Source organism: Oncorhynchus mykiss, chromosome 6 (assembly GCF_013265735.2).
Source record: "Oncorhynchus mykiss isolate Arlee chromosome 6, USDA_OmykA_1.1, whole genome shotgun sequence".
Classification (NCBI taxonomy): domain Eukaryota; kingdom Metazoa; phylum Chordata; class Actinopteri; order Salmoniformes; family Salmonidae; genus Oncorhynchus; species Oncorhynchus mykiss.
This window is the reverse complement of record NC_048570.1, coordinates 56,166,291-56,185,123: the sequence shown is the minus strand read 5'-3', so window position 1 is coordinate 56,185,123 and position 18,833 is coordinate 56,166,291. Positions and strand designations below refer to the sequence as shown.

Genomic DNA, 18,833 nt, shown 5'->3' with positions numbered 1-18,833 from the left:
TTTGATTTTTTTCTACCCTGTGGCGCAATAGAACAGCCCTGTTCCTGGTTGCTGCTGGGCAATTCCATGGACTCGGATTTGCGCTGAGAATCAGATTTTTAACTTGAAGGTATGTCAAACAAAAACTATTTGCTTCAAAGTTTAACAAACCATAGGCTACAACTCTATGCACAAGGACTACTTTTAATAATTTACACTGGAATTGTTTCAAAACACATTTACTGAAATAACTGTGTAGATGCAAGGTTTGTTAACAGACTTCAAATAAAATCCCCCTGCATTCTGTGTCCACGTTTTCTGAAAATGTTGTTAAATATCTGCTCTGAATTAAGATTCAAGGATGTCTGCAGAAATAATGGGGTGTCAGCTGGCCATGACATGACACATGGACTCTATTTTGATTATTTAACTACAGTTAGTGAAGTGGATTTACACCAGGTAACAGAATTGCAGAAAGTCAATTTCATCATGGTTCCCTGATTTGTACCCAGAAATGCATCATTATGAATACCATTCTCTTCATGGAGAGGTATCTTAAATAGCTACACAAAAGTATAAATATGCAATATCCTGCTTTGCATACTTCGGTATTATTCTACACACTGGATATTATTTTAATGAGCTCCGCCCCCAAATATATCCACATTTTGGTTAGTCTGGTTCGGACAAGACTGTTTTGCTGATACAGACTGGGGTATGTTCTGGGATTCCTCCGATAGAATTGAGGAGTTTACCACATCCATATCCACGCTGAGTTAATCGCTAGAGCTACTGTTTACAAGAAACGGGACACAGACATTGACACATACAAGAAGACCCACTACGACCGCCAACATCAAACATGCAAAAGGACAATATAGGATGAAGGTGGAATCCTACTACACCGGCTCCGACGGTCGTCGTATGTAGCAGAGCTTGCAAACGATAACGGATTACAAAGGGAAACCTGGCCGTGAGATGACTAGTGATTTTTATTTTTATTTTTTTGAACCTTTATTTAACCTTTATTTAACTAGGCAAGTCAATTAAGAACAAATTCTTATTTTCAATGACGGCCTAGGAACAGTGGGTTAACTGCCTGTTCAGGGGCAGAACGACAGATTTGAACTTGCAACCTTTCGGTTACTAGTCCAACGCTCTAACCACTAGGCTATGCAAATCAAATCAAATGTTATGTCACATGCACTGAATACAGGTGTAGACCTTACAGTGAAATGCTTACTTACAAGCCCTTAACCAACGATGCAGTTTTAAGAAAATACCTAAGAGATAAGAAAACATATATAAAGAGCAGCAGTAAATAACAATAGCGGGGCTATATATAGGGGGTACCGGTACAGAGTCAATGTGCGGGGACACTGGTGTCGAGGTATTTTAGATAATTACGTACATGCAGGTAGGGTTGTCAAAGTGGCTATCCATAGATAATAACAGAGAGTAGCAGCAGTGTAGTTGGAGGTTACAAGGGGGTGCAAATAGTCTGGGTAGCCATTTGATTAGCTGTTCAGGAGTCTAATGGCTTGGGGGTAGAAGCTGTTTAGAAGCCTCTTGGACCTAAACTTGGCGCTCCGGTACCGCTTGCTTTGCGGTAGCAGAGAGAACAATCTATGACTAGGGTGGATGGAGTCTTTGACCATTTTAGTGCCTCTGACACCACCTGGTATAGAGGTCCTGAATGGCAGGAAGCTTGGTCCCGGTGATGTACTCGGCCATATGCGCTACCCTCTGTAGTGCCTTGCGATCGGAGGCCGAGCAGTTGCCATACCAGGCAGTGATGCAACCAGTCAGGATCCTCTCGATGGTGCAACTGTAGAACGTTTTGAGGATCTGAGGACCCAAGCTAATTTTTTTCAGTCTCCTGAGGGGGAATAGGTTTTGTCATGCCCTCTTCACGACTGTCTTGGTGTGTTTGGACCATGATAGTTTGTTGGTGATGTGGACGCCAAGGAACTGGAAGCTCTCAACCTGCTCCACAACAGCCCCATTGATGAGAATGGGGGCGTGCTCGGTCCTCTTTTTCCTGTAGTCCACAATCATCTTCTTTGTCTTGATCACATTGATGGATAGGTTGTCCTTGCACCGCATGGTCAGGTCTCTGACCTCCCTATAGGCTGTCTCATCGTTGTCGGTGATCAGGCCTACCACTGTTGTGTCATCAGCAAACTAATGAAAGTGTTGGAGTCGTGCCTGGCCGTGCAGTTATGAGTGAACAGGGAGTACAGGAGGGGACTGGGCATGCACCCCTGAGGAGCCCCTGTGTTGAGGATCAGCGTGGCAGATGTGTTGTTACCTACCCTTACCTCCTGGGGGGCGGCCCGTCAGGAAGTCTAGGATCCAGTTGCAGAGGGAGCTGTTTAGAACTGTGCAGAAATCTGAAACAAGCGAAATGCCTTTTATGCTCGATACAAGGAATACAACACTGAGTGTTGTGTGAAAGCCCCTGAGTTCAGGATGACTGTGTGATTTCGCTCACCGTGGCCAAAGTGAGCAAAACTTTTCAACCGGTTAACACTCGCATGGCTGCCGGGGAAGAGGAAATTCCAGTGTGTGTTTTCAAAGCATGTGCAAACCAGTTGGCGAATGTTTCACAGAATTGTATAATCTCTCCTTCATCCCAGACACCCTGGACCCTCACCAATTCACATACCGTCCCAACAGATCCCCAGATTACACAATCTTAATTGCACTTTACACTGTCCTCTCCCACCTTGACAAGAGGGGAAATAACTATGTGATAATGCTGTTCAGTGACTACCGCTCAGTGTTTAACACCATAGTCCCTCCAAGCTCATCACCAACCTAGGGACCCTGGGACTGACTATCTCCCTCTGTAACTGGATCCTGGACTTCCTGACTGGACGGACCAGGTGGTGAATATAGGCAACAGCTCACCCTCAATATGGGAGCCCCTCAAGGGTGTGTGCTCAGTCCCCTCCTGTACTCCTTATTCAACCACGACTGTGTGGCCATGCATGAGTCCAACACCATCATCAAGTTTTCTGACGACACAACAGTGGTAGGCCTGAGCACCGACGGTGATGAGAGCCTACAGGGAGGATGTCAGAGACTTGGCAGTGTGGTTCCATGACAACAGTTTCTCCCTCAACGTCAGTAAAACCAAGTGGTTGATCGTGGATTACAGTAGAAAGAGGGGAGAGCATGCCCACATCCACAGGGCTGTAGTCGAGCGGGTCGAGAGCTTCAAGATTTTGGCGTCCTCATCACTAAGGACTTAACATTGTCCAGTCGTGAAGAGGGCTAATCAACTCCTCTTCGCCGTCAGGAGGCTGAAAAGATTTGGCATGGGCCCTCGGAATATCAAAAAGTTTGACAGCTACACCATCAAGAGCAGGTTGACTGGCTGCATCACAGCTTGGTATTGCAAATGCACCACCCTCGGCCGTAAAGTGCTACAGAGGGTGATGCAGACATCCAGTACATCACTGGCCGAGCTCCCTGTCATCCAGGACCTCTATATCAGCCGGTGTTAGAGGAAAGCCCGAACGATTGCCAAATACGCTAGCAACTCAAGTCATAGACTGTTTACTCTGCTACCGTCCGGTCAACAGTACCAGGGCATCGGCACTCGGACCAACATGCTCCGAGACAGCTTCTGTCCCCAATCCATAAGACTGCTACATAGCCATAAGATTGCTAAATACAGTGCATTAAGACCCGTTGACTTTTTTCACATTTTGTTACGTTACAGCCTTATTTTAAAATGTATTAAATGTTTTATTCTCTGAATCTACAGACAATACCCCATAATGACAAAGCAAAAACAGTTTTTTTGCAAATGTATATAAAAAATTTTTATGTAAATCACATTTACATAAGCATTTAGATCCTTTACTCAGTACTTTGTTGAAGCACGTTTGGCAGTGATTACAGCCTTGAATCTTCTTGGGTTTTCATACTACAAGCTTGGAACGCCTGTATTTGGGGAGCATCTTCCATTCTTCTCTGCAGATCCTCTCAAGCTTTGTCAGATTGGATGGTGAGAGTCGCAGCACAGCTATTTTCAGGTCTCTCCAGAGATGTTTCATTGGGTTCAAGTCTGGGCTCTGGCTGGGCCACTCAAGGGAATTCAGAGACTTGCCACGAAGCCCCTCCTGCGTTGTTTTGGCTGTGTGTTTAGGGTCGTTGTCCTGTTGGAAGGTGAACCTTCGCCCCAGTCTGAGGTCCTGAGCACTCTGGAGCAGGTTTTCATCACAGATCTTTCGGTACTTTGCTCTGTTCATCTTTCCCTCGATCCTGACTAGTCTCTCAGTCCTTGCCGCTGAAAAACATCCCCACAGCATGATGCTGACACCACCTGGCTTCACCGAAGGGATGATGCCAGGTTTCCTCCAGGCGTGACGCTTGGCATTCAGGCCAAAGAGTTCAATCTTGGTTTCATCAGACCAGAGAATCTTGTTTCTCATGATCTGATATCATATGCCTTTTACTGAGGAGTGGCTTCCGTCTGGCCACTTTAACATAAAGGCCTGATTGGTGGAGTTCTGAAAAGATGGTTGTCCTTCTGGAAGGTTCTCCCATCTCCACAGAGGAATTCTGGAACTCTGTCAGAGTGACCATTGGGTTCTTGGTCACCTCCCTAACCAAAGCCCTTCTCCCCCGATTGCGCAGTTTGGCCGGGCGGCCAGCTCTAGTAAGAGTCTTGGTGGTTCCAAACTTCTATTTAAGAATGATTGAAGCCACTGTGTTCTTGGTGACTTTCAATGCTGTAGACATTTTTTGGTACCCTTCCCAGATCTGTGCCTTGACACAATCCTGTCTCGGACCTCTACGGACAATCCTTTTGACCTCAAGGCTTGGTCTTTGCTCTGACATGCACTGTCAACTGCGGGACCTTTTTAATAGACAGGTGTGTGCCTTTCCAAATCATGTCCAGTCAATTGAATTTAACACAGGTGAACTGCAATCAAGTTGTAGAAACAGCTCAAGGATGATCAACGGAAACAGGATCAACCTGAGCTAGTTTAATGGCTGTGATAGGAGAAAACTGAGGATGGATCAACATGGTAGTTACTCCACAATACTAACATAAATGAAAGCTTGAAAAGAAGGATGCATATACAGAATACAAATATTCCAAAACATGCATCATGTTTGCAAAAAGGCACTAAATTAATACTGCAAAAAATGTGGCAAAGCAATTCACTTTTGTCCTGAATGCAAAGCGGGGCAAATCCAGTACAACACCACTCTCTATATTTTCAAGCATACTGGTAGCTGCATTATGTTATGGGTATGCTTGCAATTGTTAAGGACTAGGGAGTTTTTCAGGATATAAAATAAACGTAATGGAGCTAATCACAGGCAAAATCTGATTCATTCGGCTTTCCATCAGACACTGGGAGATGAATTCACCTTTCAGCAGAACAATAACCTTAAACACAAGGTCAAATCTACACGAGTTGCTTACCAAGAGCATAGTGAATGTTCCTGAATCACCTAGTTACAGCTTTGAACTTTTATTATCCTCCTTCATCATGAGGGAGAGAAATTAAAACATATCCTAAAGACATGGGTTTTTGGTAACGGAATTCCAAGGCACAAGACAATGTTTCTAAAACTAATAGTAGGCATAAAAATGTATCCAACACTAAATATAAGTGTTGATATTAGTTGGCAGGGGTCTTTACTTGTTGGATGTGTACACTTTTTCTGGTACATGTTTTCTAAGACATGTTTTCCATCTGTTTGACCAGAAATCAAAGCCTTAGCTAATTCCACATTTTTTAGGATGGAAAATGGTTGAAAAATGTATATTCTTTAATTTATTAATAATATAGACTCTTAGCTTTCATTTGACACCCAAATTTGACATGCTCCTATGAACTTCACAGGTTGGGGCTCATGGGTCATTTTACATGGAAATTAATTGCTACTGATTCATGATCTTTCAAAGAAAAGTTAATAGAATATGGTATACTAAAAGTAAGCAGGCAAACACAAAATACATTTGTCAATCATAAAAGCATATGAATCTAACCATACGAAGAAAAGGATACAAGGGGGTAACGGTAGCCAACATTTGAGTATCATCGTATCTTCATAATTATTGGGATTGACCTTTTGCATCATTTTTTTCATTAGGCTGACATCCCATATCATACTATTATGCTTTATGTTCATTTAATTTCAAAAGATATATTGACTGTTGTATTGTAAAATTAGACTGACTTGAAATGGGATAACATATTGCCTATGTGCATCAACGTTTTTTAAGCACAATTGAGTACCCTTAAATGCTAAATGTACTGAGCAAAGCCTATTCATAGTCAAGTCTAAACGTTGTGTTGCCACTAGATGGCAATGGTTCCCGTTTGGGTTGGTTTCATGTCATACATTACCGTAATCTTGTATATAACCGGCCAAAGGCAAAGTTACTATCAGCATCATTTGAGATGTAAGGATATGAAGTTTTAGATATTTGCAAACAGACCTAAAAACACCAAATCACATTTGAAACCCCCATGAAGATACCCTTTTGTTTGTCTTACTTTAATTTTGATCTATTAAATGATAATAGCCAAGAAAAGGCTGCGGGGTTTGTTCCATTGTACAAAATCACGCCCTTCTATTAGGGATGTAGCGCGGAAAAAAACTGTCACCATGGGAGACGCGCAGGCAGGTTGGGTATGTGCCAATGGTCTGTGTTACTGCTGTGTTGTGGATGGTCAAGAGAGTGTGCATAATTTTGAGAGAATTACGCGCGGGTAGACGCCAGATAGAACAATCTTCATCTCAAAAAGGGACATTTCAGGTACTAGCTATATTTTATCATGTGTTTTTAATTTCAATATTGTGGTTTTCAGGATATCCTTAATTTTACTTGACGCTACTGCTCACCACTTTGTAGACAACAAGCTGTCAGGTTGTTTCTTAAAGAGATTATCGCCCTAACAATCTAAGGCTTTGAAAACACGGGAGTAGTGGGTACAATGTCAATATAAGGTTGTAAACCTAACTAAAATATACTACACTGAACAAAAATATAAACGCAACATGTAAAGTGTTGGTCCCATGAGCTAAAAAAAAAAAAAATCCCAGACATGTTCAATATGCACAATAAGTTTTATTTCTCAAAAATGTTGTGCACAAATTTGATTACATCCGTTAGTGAGAATTTCTCCTTTGCCAAGATAATCCATCCACCTGACAGGTGTGGAATATCAAGAACCTGATTAAACAGCAATGTCATTACACAGGTGCACCTTGTGCTGGGGACAATAAAAGGACACTTTAAAATGTACTGTTTTGTCACACAACACAATGCCCCAAATGTCTCAAGTTTTGAGGGAGTGTGCAATTGACATGCTGACTGCAGGAATGTCCATCAGAGCTGTTGGGTGTATTTCTGTCTGTAATAAAGCCCTTTTGTGGGGAAAAACAATTTCTGATTGGCTGGGCCTGGTTCCCCAGTCGGTGGGCCTATGCCCACCCATGGCTGCACCCCTACCGAGTCATGTGAAATCCATAGATTAGGGCCTAATACATTTTTCTGGTGACTTATTTCCTTATATGAACTGTAACTCATTAAATCTTTGAAATGGTTGCATTTATATTTTTGTTCAGTATACATATACATAATTTAACAGCACAATGACAATAGTAAACCTTACATGGCTTGTTTTTGGGTTTGTAACCAGCAGCTGTTGGCTACCTGCTTACAGTCAAGTGTTTGAATGAGAGTTGCTATATGACATTCTAATAATTAATTTTCCAATCAGCCGGGATAATACATTTAAAACAATACATAGAACATTTAATTGCAATCTTTGTCTTACACAGAACATTTGTCATATCAAATCATAATGATGATACAAAGTGCAGCCTATTATTGTTATTATTGGGCACCGTTTATTGTTATTTAGGCTATGTCACTGTTCAAGTGCTTCTGTGAGTAAGTTTCTAGGTTACAACTATAGCATCAGTTTGTGCATCGGCCCAGCAAGGCTTGGCCTAGAGTCTTAAGTGTGTGAAACTAGTCCTAATCCACCTTACACCTGCCGCAGTGTGAGGCTATAAATATGTCACTTGCTTCTCCGGTCATTAGAGTCCATGTGGAGTCACTAGGAAGCTTGTTGGGACAGTGAGCCAGTCTCACAAAATGCCATCACAGCAAGTGTAAGGACTACAGTAGTCTACCTGGCTTTGTCACAAGCTGCAATAGCTACAACACTCCATAATTGGTTTATTGTATCAGTCAATGAGACGGAGACAGTGGACACTGTGCCTGTCTACTCAACAAACAGACATCTCTGTGTTTATACAAGCAGCCCAATTCTGATATTTTATTCACTAATTGGTCAGTTGATCATACAGTTGATCAGGCTGTTGATTGTGGCCTGTGGAATGTTGCCCCACGACATCTGAGAGAAATCATCTTTTTGTGCGTATGGAAAATGTCTATGATCTTTAATTTCAGCTCATGAAACATGGGACCAACACTTCACATGTTGTATTTGTATTTTTGTTAAGTATGGTTTGTGAATATGCTGGTACCTTTTCGCTCCAAAAATCCACCGCACAACTTGATCCCACATCTGCCACCAACATAGCAATTTAAAATCACAACTCATGCCAAGCTGTCAATCTGTGATGGATATGACTCAGACCAGATAGCCCGGTTTGGTCATTATTTTTACACTTGGAGGCCACAACACTTGAAGCCTTGATTCCCAGGCAGAGTGAATGTAATTCTACAGCATACATCCTAGTTAAATAGCAGTACTGTAGGTATCATTGTACTGAATGTCACGACTATGTAAAGTAAGAGGTAATAAGTCAACATCAACATCATTGTTGATGTTAAAGGGTAAACACATGCGTTAATGGGGTCATGGTTATGTATAGGCTTCTCTGCTCTTGCAGCTGAGGTGGCCTGGGCTACAGTAGGTCAATTGTCTTAATTCAGTAGGCCATGCTATAGTATAAAGCAGAACATCTCTGAGTCCCATTGATCTTCAGCACTTGATACTTTCGTTAATGGATCTGAAAGGAAACTAGTGTAAGAAATATAGTGGGGAAAACCAATCTAGCTACAAGAATCCAATTATTTTAAATGTGTGGGGAAAAGTGCAGGAGTGCACACTTCAGGAGAAAGGTATAAGAATTGCCTCATCATTTATTTTAAAGAAAGATCCCACTTCTGAACTACTTCTCCCCTTCATTGGGGCATCCAATGTAGGCATTAAACACTCTCTAAGTCAAAGTCGACACTCAAGGCCATAACTCCAGTTCCTATGGTGGAAATACGCTAGACTGCATGGCAATGACTGGCTATGGCCATGACTGGTTACAGAAATGACCGGTTACAGCATGACTGAGCGAGTGAATAGTTTAATCCCTCAAATGTCCCTATTGGACAGGGCCTTACTTCTGTGAGCATGGCATGGGGCAGCATAACACACAGGCTCATCCAGTCACAATCCTGTCCCGTTTGTGAAACACTCCCAGCAGGTGACAGTGGCGGTGAGGTTACCATTGTGCCACTCAGACCAGACAAGTGACTTTTACAAGGTGCAAAAGGTCAGGTCTTGTTAATTGTGTCGAGGTGGGACAGTTTACTTTAAACTAACTAAATTACAGTATACAGTGCCTAAACCAGCCCTGTTAAGAAGTGATCTTAATTTGGACACAGACAGTGCCAGTCAGACCTGGGTCAATTATTATTATTTTTTTTTCAGTTACTTTAGTTGCGCTTGGTTTAGCTCCCCTGGTGTCGGCTGGGCAGGGTTTGCGCTTTTCGAACTATCCCATGGGCACTATTGTGCCGGGCACGCCAAATCAGGCACACCTAAAGTATTATACACACCTACGAAAAGACAACATAATTTAGACCCAAATATGATGCCAGTTCTTGTTATTTGTATCTTGTCAGCCATGGAATATTTAGAGTGTAGGGCCAAACTATTTGTAGAATGCATACTGGCATTTGAATATAGGAATCCAGACACACTGTGGACACGGTAGACACATTTTAAATGTAGGTGTAGATGCGTAATTCCGAACGGTCACGCATCTACACCTACATTTAAAATGTGTCTACCATGCGTGACCGTTCGGAATTACACGATCAGAAGGCTGTGATCAGAATACTAAGGCTGCATGAATTGTCAAGTCTAGACACAGCCTTATAGCTCTACATCCACACATGTCATGTCACATTTAGACAAGTTTAGGGTATTCATATTTTGGGAAATTCAAAAACAGACTCATTAAGATGCGTAAGATTGGACCACTCCGTGATACTGTACTGGATGTTCATGCAACAGAGTCATATCAAGCATTTTGAGTAACCCTTTGTGTGCGTGCGTGTGTACAGTACATGTATTTATGTTTGGGAAACAGTTATTACAGATGTATTTTTACCACTGTATATTGTTTACTCTCTGCTTACTCTGTTTTTCTCTACTACAGAGTCTCTGTTGAATATAGCTGTGGAATGGATTTAGAGCCAGTAGAAAGGTGATGCGGGTAGAACACCCTATTGGAAAGCGACTGTCACCTTTGCCTGTAGGTGTTCAAAGCTAACACCACGCCATAAGGAACTGTGTGCTACAACGGTTTTACTGTGGGCTGGAACTATTCTTTTGGGCTGGAAAGAGGACCCTCTCCACTTTCAACATGCTAATAGCTAACAAAAGCATTTTCAGAGAGCTCTTCCAATATCTCTGGCCGATAGCAAACCACAGAGCTCCTCAGTCAGTGGAATAGTCCTTAATTAGGAACAACAAACGCACTGCACCTGCATCTGCTCTATGTAAACACATATATATTGGACACAGCAAGCTGCCGTGCAGAAGCTCAAGACGGCAGCTGGCACCTCTGCATGTGTGCACCTGTGTCTGTATAGTTAGTGTGTATGTTTCCCTGTCTGCGTGTGTGTGAGTGTGCGCCACCTTGGATCCTCCTTGGAGCCGCACACAGCCCGGGCGTCCAGCCTTCGGCCCGGAGATGCTGCAGACCAACAACTACTCCCTGGTGCTGTTGATCCAGCTGAGCCTGTTGACCTTTGACCTGTTTGTCAACTCCTTCAGTGAGCTGCTGAGGGCAGCGCCCGTTGTCCAGCTGGTGCTCTTCATGTAAGACGCGGGGAAGGATGGGAGAGCCAGGGGGTAGACTGATGTAAATGAATTATTTAAGGGTGGGAGAAAAAGGGGATTGACACAATGTAAAAAGCAGTGTTTCTCAACTCTGGTCCCTGAGCACAGTGTGTGTGTGTGTCCAATTGTGTGTCTTCATTCATTTAACGTAACTGTAACTAAATGGAAGCTTCTCTCTCTCTCTCTCTCAGTATCCAGGACATAGCCATCCTGTTTAACCTGATCATCATTCTGCTGATGCTGTTCAACACCTACGTGTTCCAGGTGGGCCTGGTGTCCTTGCTGCTGGAGCGCTTCAGGGCCCTGCTGCTGCTCTCTGCCCTCTACCTGACCCTCAGCATCTCCCTACACTCCTGGATCATGGTACGATGTGTGTGTATGTATGTGTGTCAATTAAAATCTAAGTTTATTCATCACATGCATAGTTTACAACAGGTATGAAAGGTGCAGCGAAATGCTTATGTGCTAGCTGTAATCAAGCCATCAATGTTTTGTGATTATTGGTGTCGTAAAAATGTTAACTAACGGGTTAGCAATTAGCATGTTAGACATTTCAGTGGAAATACTACTACCATCAGCTTTTTGATAAGCGGTTTAGCAAAAATAATATGTCCCGTATTATCAGCATATGGTCCCCAGTTATTGGCCACCTTACTATGTTGTTCAATTACAAGATATAACCATTTTAATTTTGTTCAAAAAGAGACACCAACCTCCTACCCGAGGTGTTTACTAGATAGTTGGCTAGCCTTCCAGTAAAAAACTAAACGACTTGCCTGTCAACTTATCATTGCGTAGCCCGGTGTGCCCTCCTGTAGACTCTTTAAAAATGGTCCTTCATCAAAATCTTCTTCAGTGTTGTAACTAAATAATGTCTCATTATTTATTTTACAGATAAATCTTATGTTTAATACTAACATATGAATGAGTATGAATAATTTTGGTAAAAATTTGATTAAATTAAATTGTGTGGTCTGTTGTGCAGTAGAATTTTACAAAATACAGCGTGTCCCACAAACTGTGTGTGTGTATGTATGTATATAAATGTGTGTGTGTGTGTATATATACATATATACATATATAGGTGTGTGTGTGTATCTCTACATACATATACATATATAGATGTGTGTGTGTGTGTGTGTGTGTATATATACATATATATAGATAGATATGTGTGTGTTTTATATATATATATATATATATATATATATATATATATATATATATATATATATATATATATATATATATATATATATATATATATATATATATATATATATATATATATATATATATATATATATATAAATAAATAGATGTGTGTGTGTGTGTGTGTATGTATGTCTACATACATAAATATACACCTATCTATACATACATACATATACACACACATACATACAGTGCCTTGCGAAAGTATTCGGCCCCCTTGAACTTTGCGACCTTTTGACACATTTCAGGCTTCAAACATAAAGATATAAAACTGTATTTTTTTGTGAAGAATCAACAACAAGTGGGACACAATCATGAAGTGGAACGACATTTATTGGATATTTCAAACTTTTTTAACAAATCAAAAACAGAAAAATTGGGCGTGCAAAATTATTCAGCCCCCTTAAGTTAATACTTTGTAGCGCCACCTTTTGCTGCGATTACAGCTGTAAGTCGCTTGGGGTATGTCTCTATCAGTTTTGCACATCGAGAGACTGACATTTTTTCCCATTCCTCCTTGCAAAACAGCTCGAGCTCAGTGAGGTTGGATGGAGAGCATTTGTGAACAGCAGTTTTCAGTTCTTTCCACAGATTCTCGATTGGATTCAGGTCTGGACTTTGACTTGGCCATTCTAACACCTGGATATGTTTATTTTTGAACTATTCCATTGTAGATTTTGCTTTATGTTTTGAATCATTGTCTTGTTGGAAGACAAATCTCCGTCCCAGCCTCAGGTCTTTTGTAGACTCCATCAGGTTTTCTTCCAGAATGGTCCTGTATTTGGCTCCATCCATCTTCCCATCAATTTTAACCATCTTCCCTGTCCCTGCTGAAGAAAAGCAGGCCCAAACCATGATGCTGCCACCACCATGTTTGACAGTGGGGATGGTGTGTTCAGCTGTGTTGCTTTTACGCCAAACATAACGTTTTGCATTGTTGCCAAAAAGTTCAATTTTGGTTTCATCTGACCAGAGCACCTTCTTCCACATGTTTGGTGTGTCTCCCAGGTGGCTTGTGGCAAACTTTAAACGACACTTTTTATGGATATCTTTAAGAAATGGCTTTCTTCTTGCCACTCTTCCATAAAGGCCAGATTTGTGCAATATACGACTGATTGTTGTCCTATGGACAGAGTCTCCCACCTCAGCTGTAGATCTCTGCAGTTCATCCAGAGTGATCATGGGCCTCTTGGCTGCATCTCTGATCAGTCTTCTCCTTGTATGAGCTGAAAGTTTAGAGGGACTGCCAGGTCTTGGCAGATTTGCAGTGGTCTGATACTCCTTCCATTTCAATATTATCGCTTGCACAGTGCTCCTTGGGATGTTTAAAGCTTGGGAAATCTTTTTGTATCCAAATCCGGCTTTAAACTTCTTCAGTTGAGTTTTTACCAAAAAGTTATATTTTGGTTTCATCTTACCATATGACATTCTCCCAATCTTCTTCTGGATCATCCAACTGCTCTCTGGCAAACTTCAGATGGGCCTGGACATGTACTGGCTTATGCAGGGGGACATGTCTGGCACTGCAGGATTTGAGTCCCTGGCGGCGTAGTGTGTTACTGATGATAGGCTTTGTTACTTTGGTCCCAGCTCTCTGCAGGTCATTCACTAGATCCCCCCGTGTGGTTCTGAGATTTTTGCTCACCGTTCTTGTGATCATTATGACCCCACGGGGTGAGATCTTGCGTGGAGCCCCAGATCGAGGGAGATTATCAGTGGTCTTGTATGTCTTCCATTTCCTAATAATTGCTCCCACAGTTGATTTTTTCAAAACAAGCTGCTTACCTATTGCAGATTCAGTCTTCCCAGCCTGGTGCAGGTCTACAATTTTGACAGCTCTTTGGTCTTGGCCATAGTGGAGTTTGGAGTGTGACTGTTTGAGGTTGTGGACAGGTGTCTTTTATACTGATAAGTTCAAACAGGTGCCATTAATACAGGTAACGAGTGGAGGACAGAGGAGGCTCTTAAAGAAGTTGTTACAGGTCTGTGAGAGCCAGAAATCTTGCTTGTTTGTAGGTGACCAAATACTTATTTTCCACCATAATTTGCAAATAAATTCATTAAAAATCCTACCATGTGATTTTCTGGATTTTTTTTTCTCATTTTGTCTGTCATAGTTGAAGTATACCAATAATGAAAATTACAGGCCTCTCTCATCTTTTTAAGTGGAGAACTTGCACAGTTGGTGACTGACTAAATACTTTTTTGCCCCACTGTGTATGTGCGTGTATATGTGTGTGTGTGTGTGTGTGTGTGTGTGTGTGTGTGTGTGTGTACAGATAGATATGTATGTACAGTTGAAGTCAGAAGTTTACATACCCTTAGGTTGCAGTCATTAAAACTCATTTTTCAACCACTACACAAATTTCTTGTTAACAAACTATAGTTTTGGCATGTCAGTTGTGTCATGCACAAAGTAGATGTCCTAAGTAATTTTTCCAACAATTGTTTACAGACAGATTATTTCACTTATAACTCACTGTATCACAATTCCATTGGGTCAGAAGTTTACATACACTAATTGACTGTGCCTTTAAACAGCTTGGACAATTCCAGAAAATTATGTCATGGCTTTAGAAGCTTCTGATAGGCGAATTGACATAATTTGAGTCAATTGGAGGTGTACCTGTGGATGTATTTCAAGGCCTACCTTCAAACCCAGAGCCTCTTTGCTTGACATCATGGGAAAATCAAAAAAGATATCAGCCAAGACCTAAGAAAAAAATTGTAGACCTCCGCAAGTCTGGTTCATCCTTGGGAGCAATTTCCAAATGCCCGAAGGTACCGCACTCATCTGTACAAACATTAGTGTGCAAGTATAAACACCATGGGACCACTCAGCCGTTATACTGCTCAGGAAGGAGACGCGTTCTGTCTCCTAGAGATGAACGTACTTTGGTGCGAAAAGTGCAAATCAATCCCAGAACAACAGCAAAGGACCTTGTGAAGATGCTGGAGGAAACAGGTACAAATGTATCTGTAACCACGGTAAAACAAGTCCTATATCGACATAACCTGAAAGGCCGCTCAGCAAGGAAGAAGCCACTGCTCCAAAACCGCCATAAAAAAGCCAGACTACGGTTTGCAACCGCACATGGGGACAAAGATCGTACTTTTTGGAGAAATGTCCTCTGTTCTGATGAAACAAAAATAGAACTGTTTGGCCATAATGACCATCATTATGTTTGAAGGAAAAAGGGGGAGGCTTGCAAGCTGAAGAACACTATCCCAACCGTGAAGCACGGGGGTGGCAGCATCATGTTGTGGGGGTGCTTTGCTGCAGGTGGGACTGGAGCACTTCACAAAATAGATGGCATCATGAGGTAGGAAAAAGATGTGGATATATTGAAGCAACATCTCAAGACATCAGTCAGGAAGTTCAAGCTTGGTTGCAAATGGGTCTTCCAAATGGACAATGACCCCAAGCATACTTCCAAAGTTGTGGCAAAATGGCTTAAGGACAACAAAGTCAAGGTATTGGAGTGGCCATCACAAAGCCCTGACCTCAATCCCATAGAACATTTGTGGGCAGAACTGAAAAAGAGTGCGAGCAAGGAGGCCTACAAACCTGACTCAGTTACATCAGCTCTGTCAGGAGGAATGGGCCAAAATTAATCTAACTTATTGTGGGAAGCTTGTGGAAGGCTACCTGAAATGTTTGACCCAAGTTAAACAATTTAAAGGCAATGCTACTAAATACTAATTGAGTGTATGTAATCTTCTGACCCACTGGGAATGTGATGAAAGAAATAAAAGCTGAAATAAATAATTCTCTCTACTATTATTCTGACATTTCACATTCTTAAAATAAAGTGGTGATCCTAACTGACCTAAAACATGACATTTTTACTTGGATTAAATGTCAACAATTGTGAAAAACAGAGTTTAAAAGTACTTGGCTAAGGTGTATGTAAACTTCCAAATTCAACTGTATGTGTAAAGCCTGCATGTGTGAGTGTGTGTCTTGTGTATTTTCATGGGGATAGTTGTAATTTCTAGCTATTATAGAAATGTGCACGTGTGAAGGTATGGGATCTGTTCATAGACTGGTGATCAACATTCAGTGAATTTGAGGTTTGAGAGAAGTACTGTAGAGGAACGGATCTTTCTAACAGGCAATTTAGCCTGAGCTGTGATGTTCAGGAAGCTCCCTGGCAACCAACTATGACTGAGCTTTTGTCATAAGTGGATTCACACCTAGCCACAAATAAGATGAGAGTATACTTTATTAATCCACAGGGGGAAATTATATTTGCCACTAACCTGATATGTGAGATTTATTTTACTTTGTGGATATGGAATTTCAAGTTTTCTGTAGGCCTCAGAATTGTTTATTACATATGTATTATCATTTACTATCAATTTATGGTTTATTATATGTCTTAGTGAAAGAATGCTATCCCTCAAACTGAATGATGCATTGGGTTGTGTCTATCTCTGCAGAATCTACGCTGGCTAAAATCAAACCGCTATGTGTGGACGGATGGTCTCCAAGTGCTTTTTGTCTTCCAAAGAATAGGTGAGGCTGTCTTTGGTCACACACTTACTGAAACACATTTTAGGAAACCTTTTAGGCCTGAAACGCAATAGTTGTTGTCTTTTCTGTTTCAAAACCAAATGACTTCAGTCTTTCATTGGTGATGTGTGTTTGTGTGCAGCGTCCGTGTTGTACTACTACTTCTACAAGCGCACCACAGAGTACCTGGGTGACCCTCGGCTCTATGAAGACTCGCCTTGGCTCAGAGACGCCTTTGCCAATGCCAGGGCCCGCCAGTGAGCAAAGAGCAGTGTGTGGAGATTAAACTGGAAAGGACAGATCCTAAATTGACCCCTCCATTTCCCCCCGGACACAGAGAGACACTGCTACGTGCAGAACTGAAATAGACGCTACAGTGCACAGGCATGGGCTTATACGGAGGGAAGACATGGGTAAACTTAAACAAGAAGGGTGAAAAATGAGATTCTGCTTGGATACAGCAAGCCACTTTGCAGGGCAAGCCAGATGTACTGTAAGAGGCAAACTGGTTTAGGGCCTTGATTAATGGACAGAATGGTATACCAAGATGACTGTGATGCTGAAATTTGAGAACTCATAGTTTGATGTGACATTGACACAACAAATTGTATCTTTTTTTCACACTTTGTAACCTTGTGACTGCGTTTGTCTGTGTTATTTAGCTATCAATGTAATTATTATCTTTGTTGTTTTGTAGGATGATTTCAGAGTTTGTGTGCCAGATTTTGTGTGTGAAGATGACTGGAAAGAAAAACTAATGTTTTATGTGTTTAAAATGCTTACTTTCCCCCCCTGCTTTTTGTACAAATGTATTAAACAAAACCCAGACAGTGCATACACTGATACACCCTGTATGTGCTCAGTATTCCTTTCAGTAAATACTTCCAATGTTAATCCTATATCACATGCACTCAGCATAAGCACACATTTATGTGACACATCAATTGACGTCACAAGCTCTAAGCATTGTGAATGAGGTTACCTTTTTGTTATGACCCTATGAGGTCATTGCATTGGCCTAAACACACTGGATTTACAAATGGAAAAAGACAAACCGTTAGACAGTCGCATGCAAAATCTCCCAAAACAATTTGGGTGAACAGAATGTACGCTGTGCAGATACAGTATGTCTCAGAATAGGGGACTAAAGACCTACGGCAGAGTCAATATATTACTGAAGGCAAAACTGGATGTGTCAGTCAATTTATCACCACATCTCTCCTAACCCACCCCATAAATAGTGCTCGACAGTAAATATACACTCCAATACACCATATGCATGCTTGCTTTCATGGAGCCACAGACAGGGATCTATTCTTATACCTGGGATTAATCAGGGATTGAGTCTTTAGCCTACAGCCCACAGGCCAGTGTTTTTGACAGCAGTGATGTCACTGCAAGCCCTGTGTTTATGAAGGTGTCAGCAAGGATGGTGAATAGACCAAGATGTCTTACTCAGGCAGTTTACCATTGGAAAAAATAGTCAGGGTTCCTGTCTGTAAGTGGGCGTTCCCTCTCTCGCGTCAGCATGCTTTCCTGCGTGAGGCCAATGGCGCTGGTCTACTTATTGTCCCCTCCCTGTTCTCCCCATACGCCCTTACTAGAAATAGATTGTTTCTGTGGCACCCCAACCGCGGGGAAGGGGCAATAAGTAGACCAGAGTGGCCCCGTCCTGAAACAAATGAAGGAGGGAGGTGTCTCGCTTTCTCTACCGTCTCTGGTGTCAGTCCAATGCTAACCTAACGCATGCATATGCGCACACACACACACACAGTAATACAAGCCGAAGAACACCTGCCATTTTGACCATTATCGATTTTGATTGATACAGTAAGTAGATTAAGTGTTTCTTATAAGGGCATTTTGCTTGATCAACCGTGAGCAACAATGCCATGGCTCTGAAAGATCTCTAGTCCTCTTCATCAGTCACTTGGCTCTCTGCTGCGGAGGTTGACAATTTAAAACACTGATGAGCAAAGCATCGC

General features: G+C 41.7%; 1 protein-coding gene across 2 annotated transcripts; it reads left to right on the top strand.

Annotated features, from left to right (window-relative positions):
* Positions 1-5: 5 nt before the first annotated feature.
* On the top strand, positions 6-17,717 carry LOC110526178 (transmembrane protein 138). 2 transcript variants are annotated; one of them, XM_021606857.2, is made up of 5 exons: positions 6-109; positions 10,432-11,096; positions 11,309-11,480; positions 16,776-16,851; positions 16,991-17,717. In XM_021606857.2, exons 2-5 carry the CDS (start codon positions 10,969-10,971, stop codon positions 17,107-17,109), a joined length of 495 nt encoding a protein of 164 aa, XP_021462532.1. In that variant the 5' UTR covers positions 6-109; positions 10,432-10,968; the 3' UTR covers positions 17,110-17,717. The 2 variants fall into 2 exon arrangements, with proteins under 2 accessions (XP_021462532.1, XP_021462531.1); XM_021606856.2 differs by lacking the exon at positions 6-109 and adding an exon at positions 6,167-6,772.
* The last annotated feature ends 1,116 nt before the right edge of the window (positions 17,718-18,833 follow it).

Coding starts and splice junctions, on each gene's coding strand:
- LOC110526178 (XM_021606857.2), top strand. CDS start 10,969: ATGCTGCAGACCAACAACTACTCCCTGGTGCTGTTGATCCAGCTGAGC. Junction 11,097..11,308: donor GTCCAGCTGGTGCTCTTCAT/GTAAGACGCGGG, acceptor TCTCTCTCTCAG/TATCCAGGACATAGCCATCC. Junction 11,481..16,775: donor CCCTACACTCCTGGATCATG/GTACGATGTGTG, acceptor CTATCTCTGCAG/AATCTACGCTGGCTAAAATC.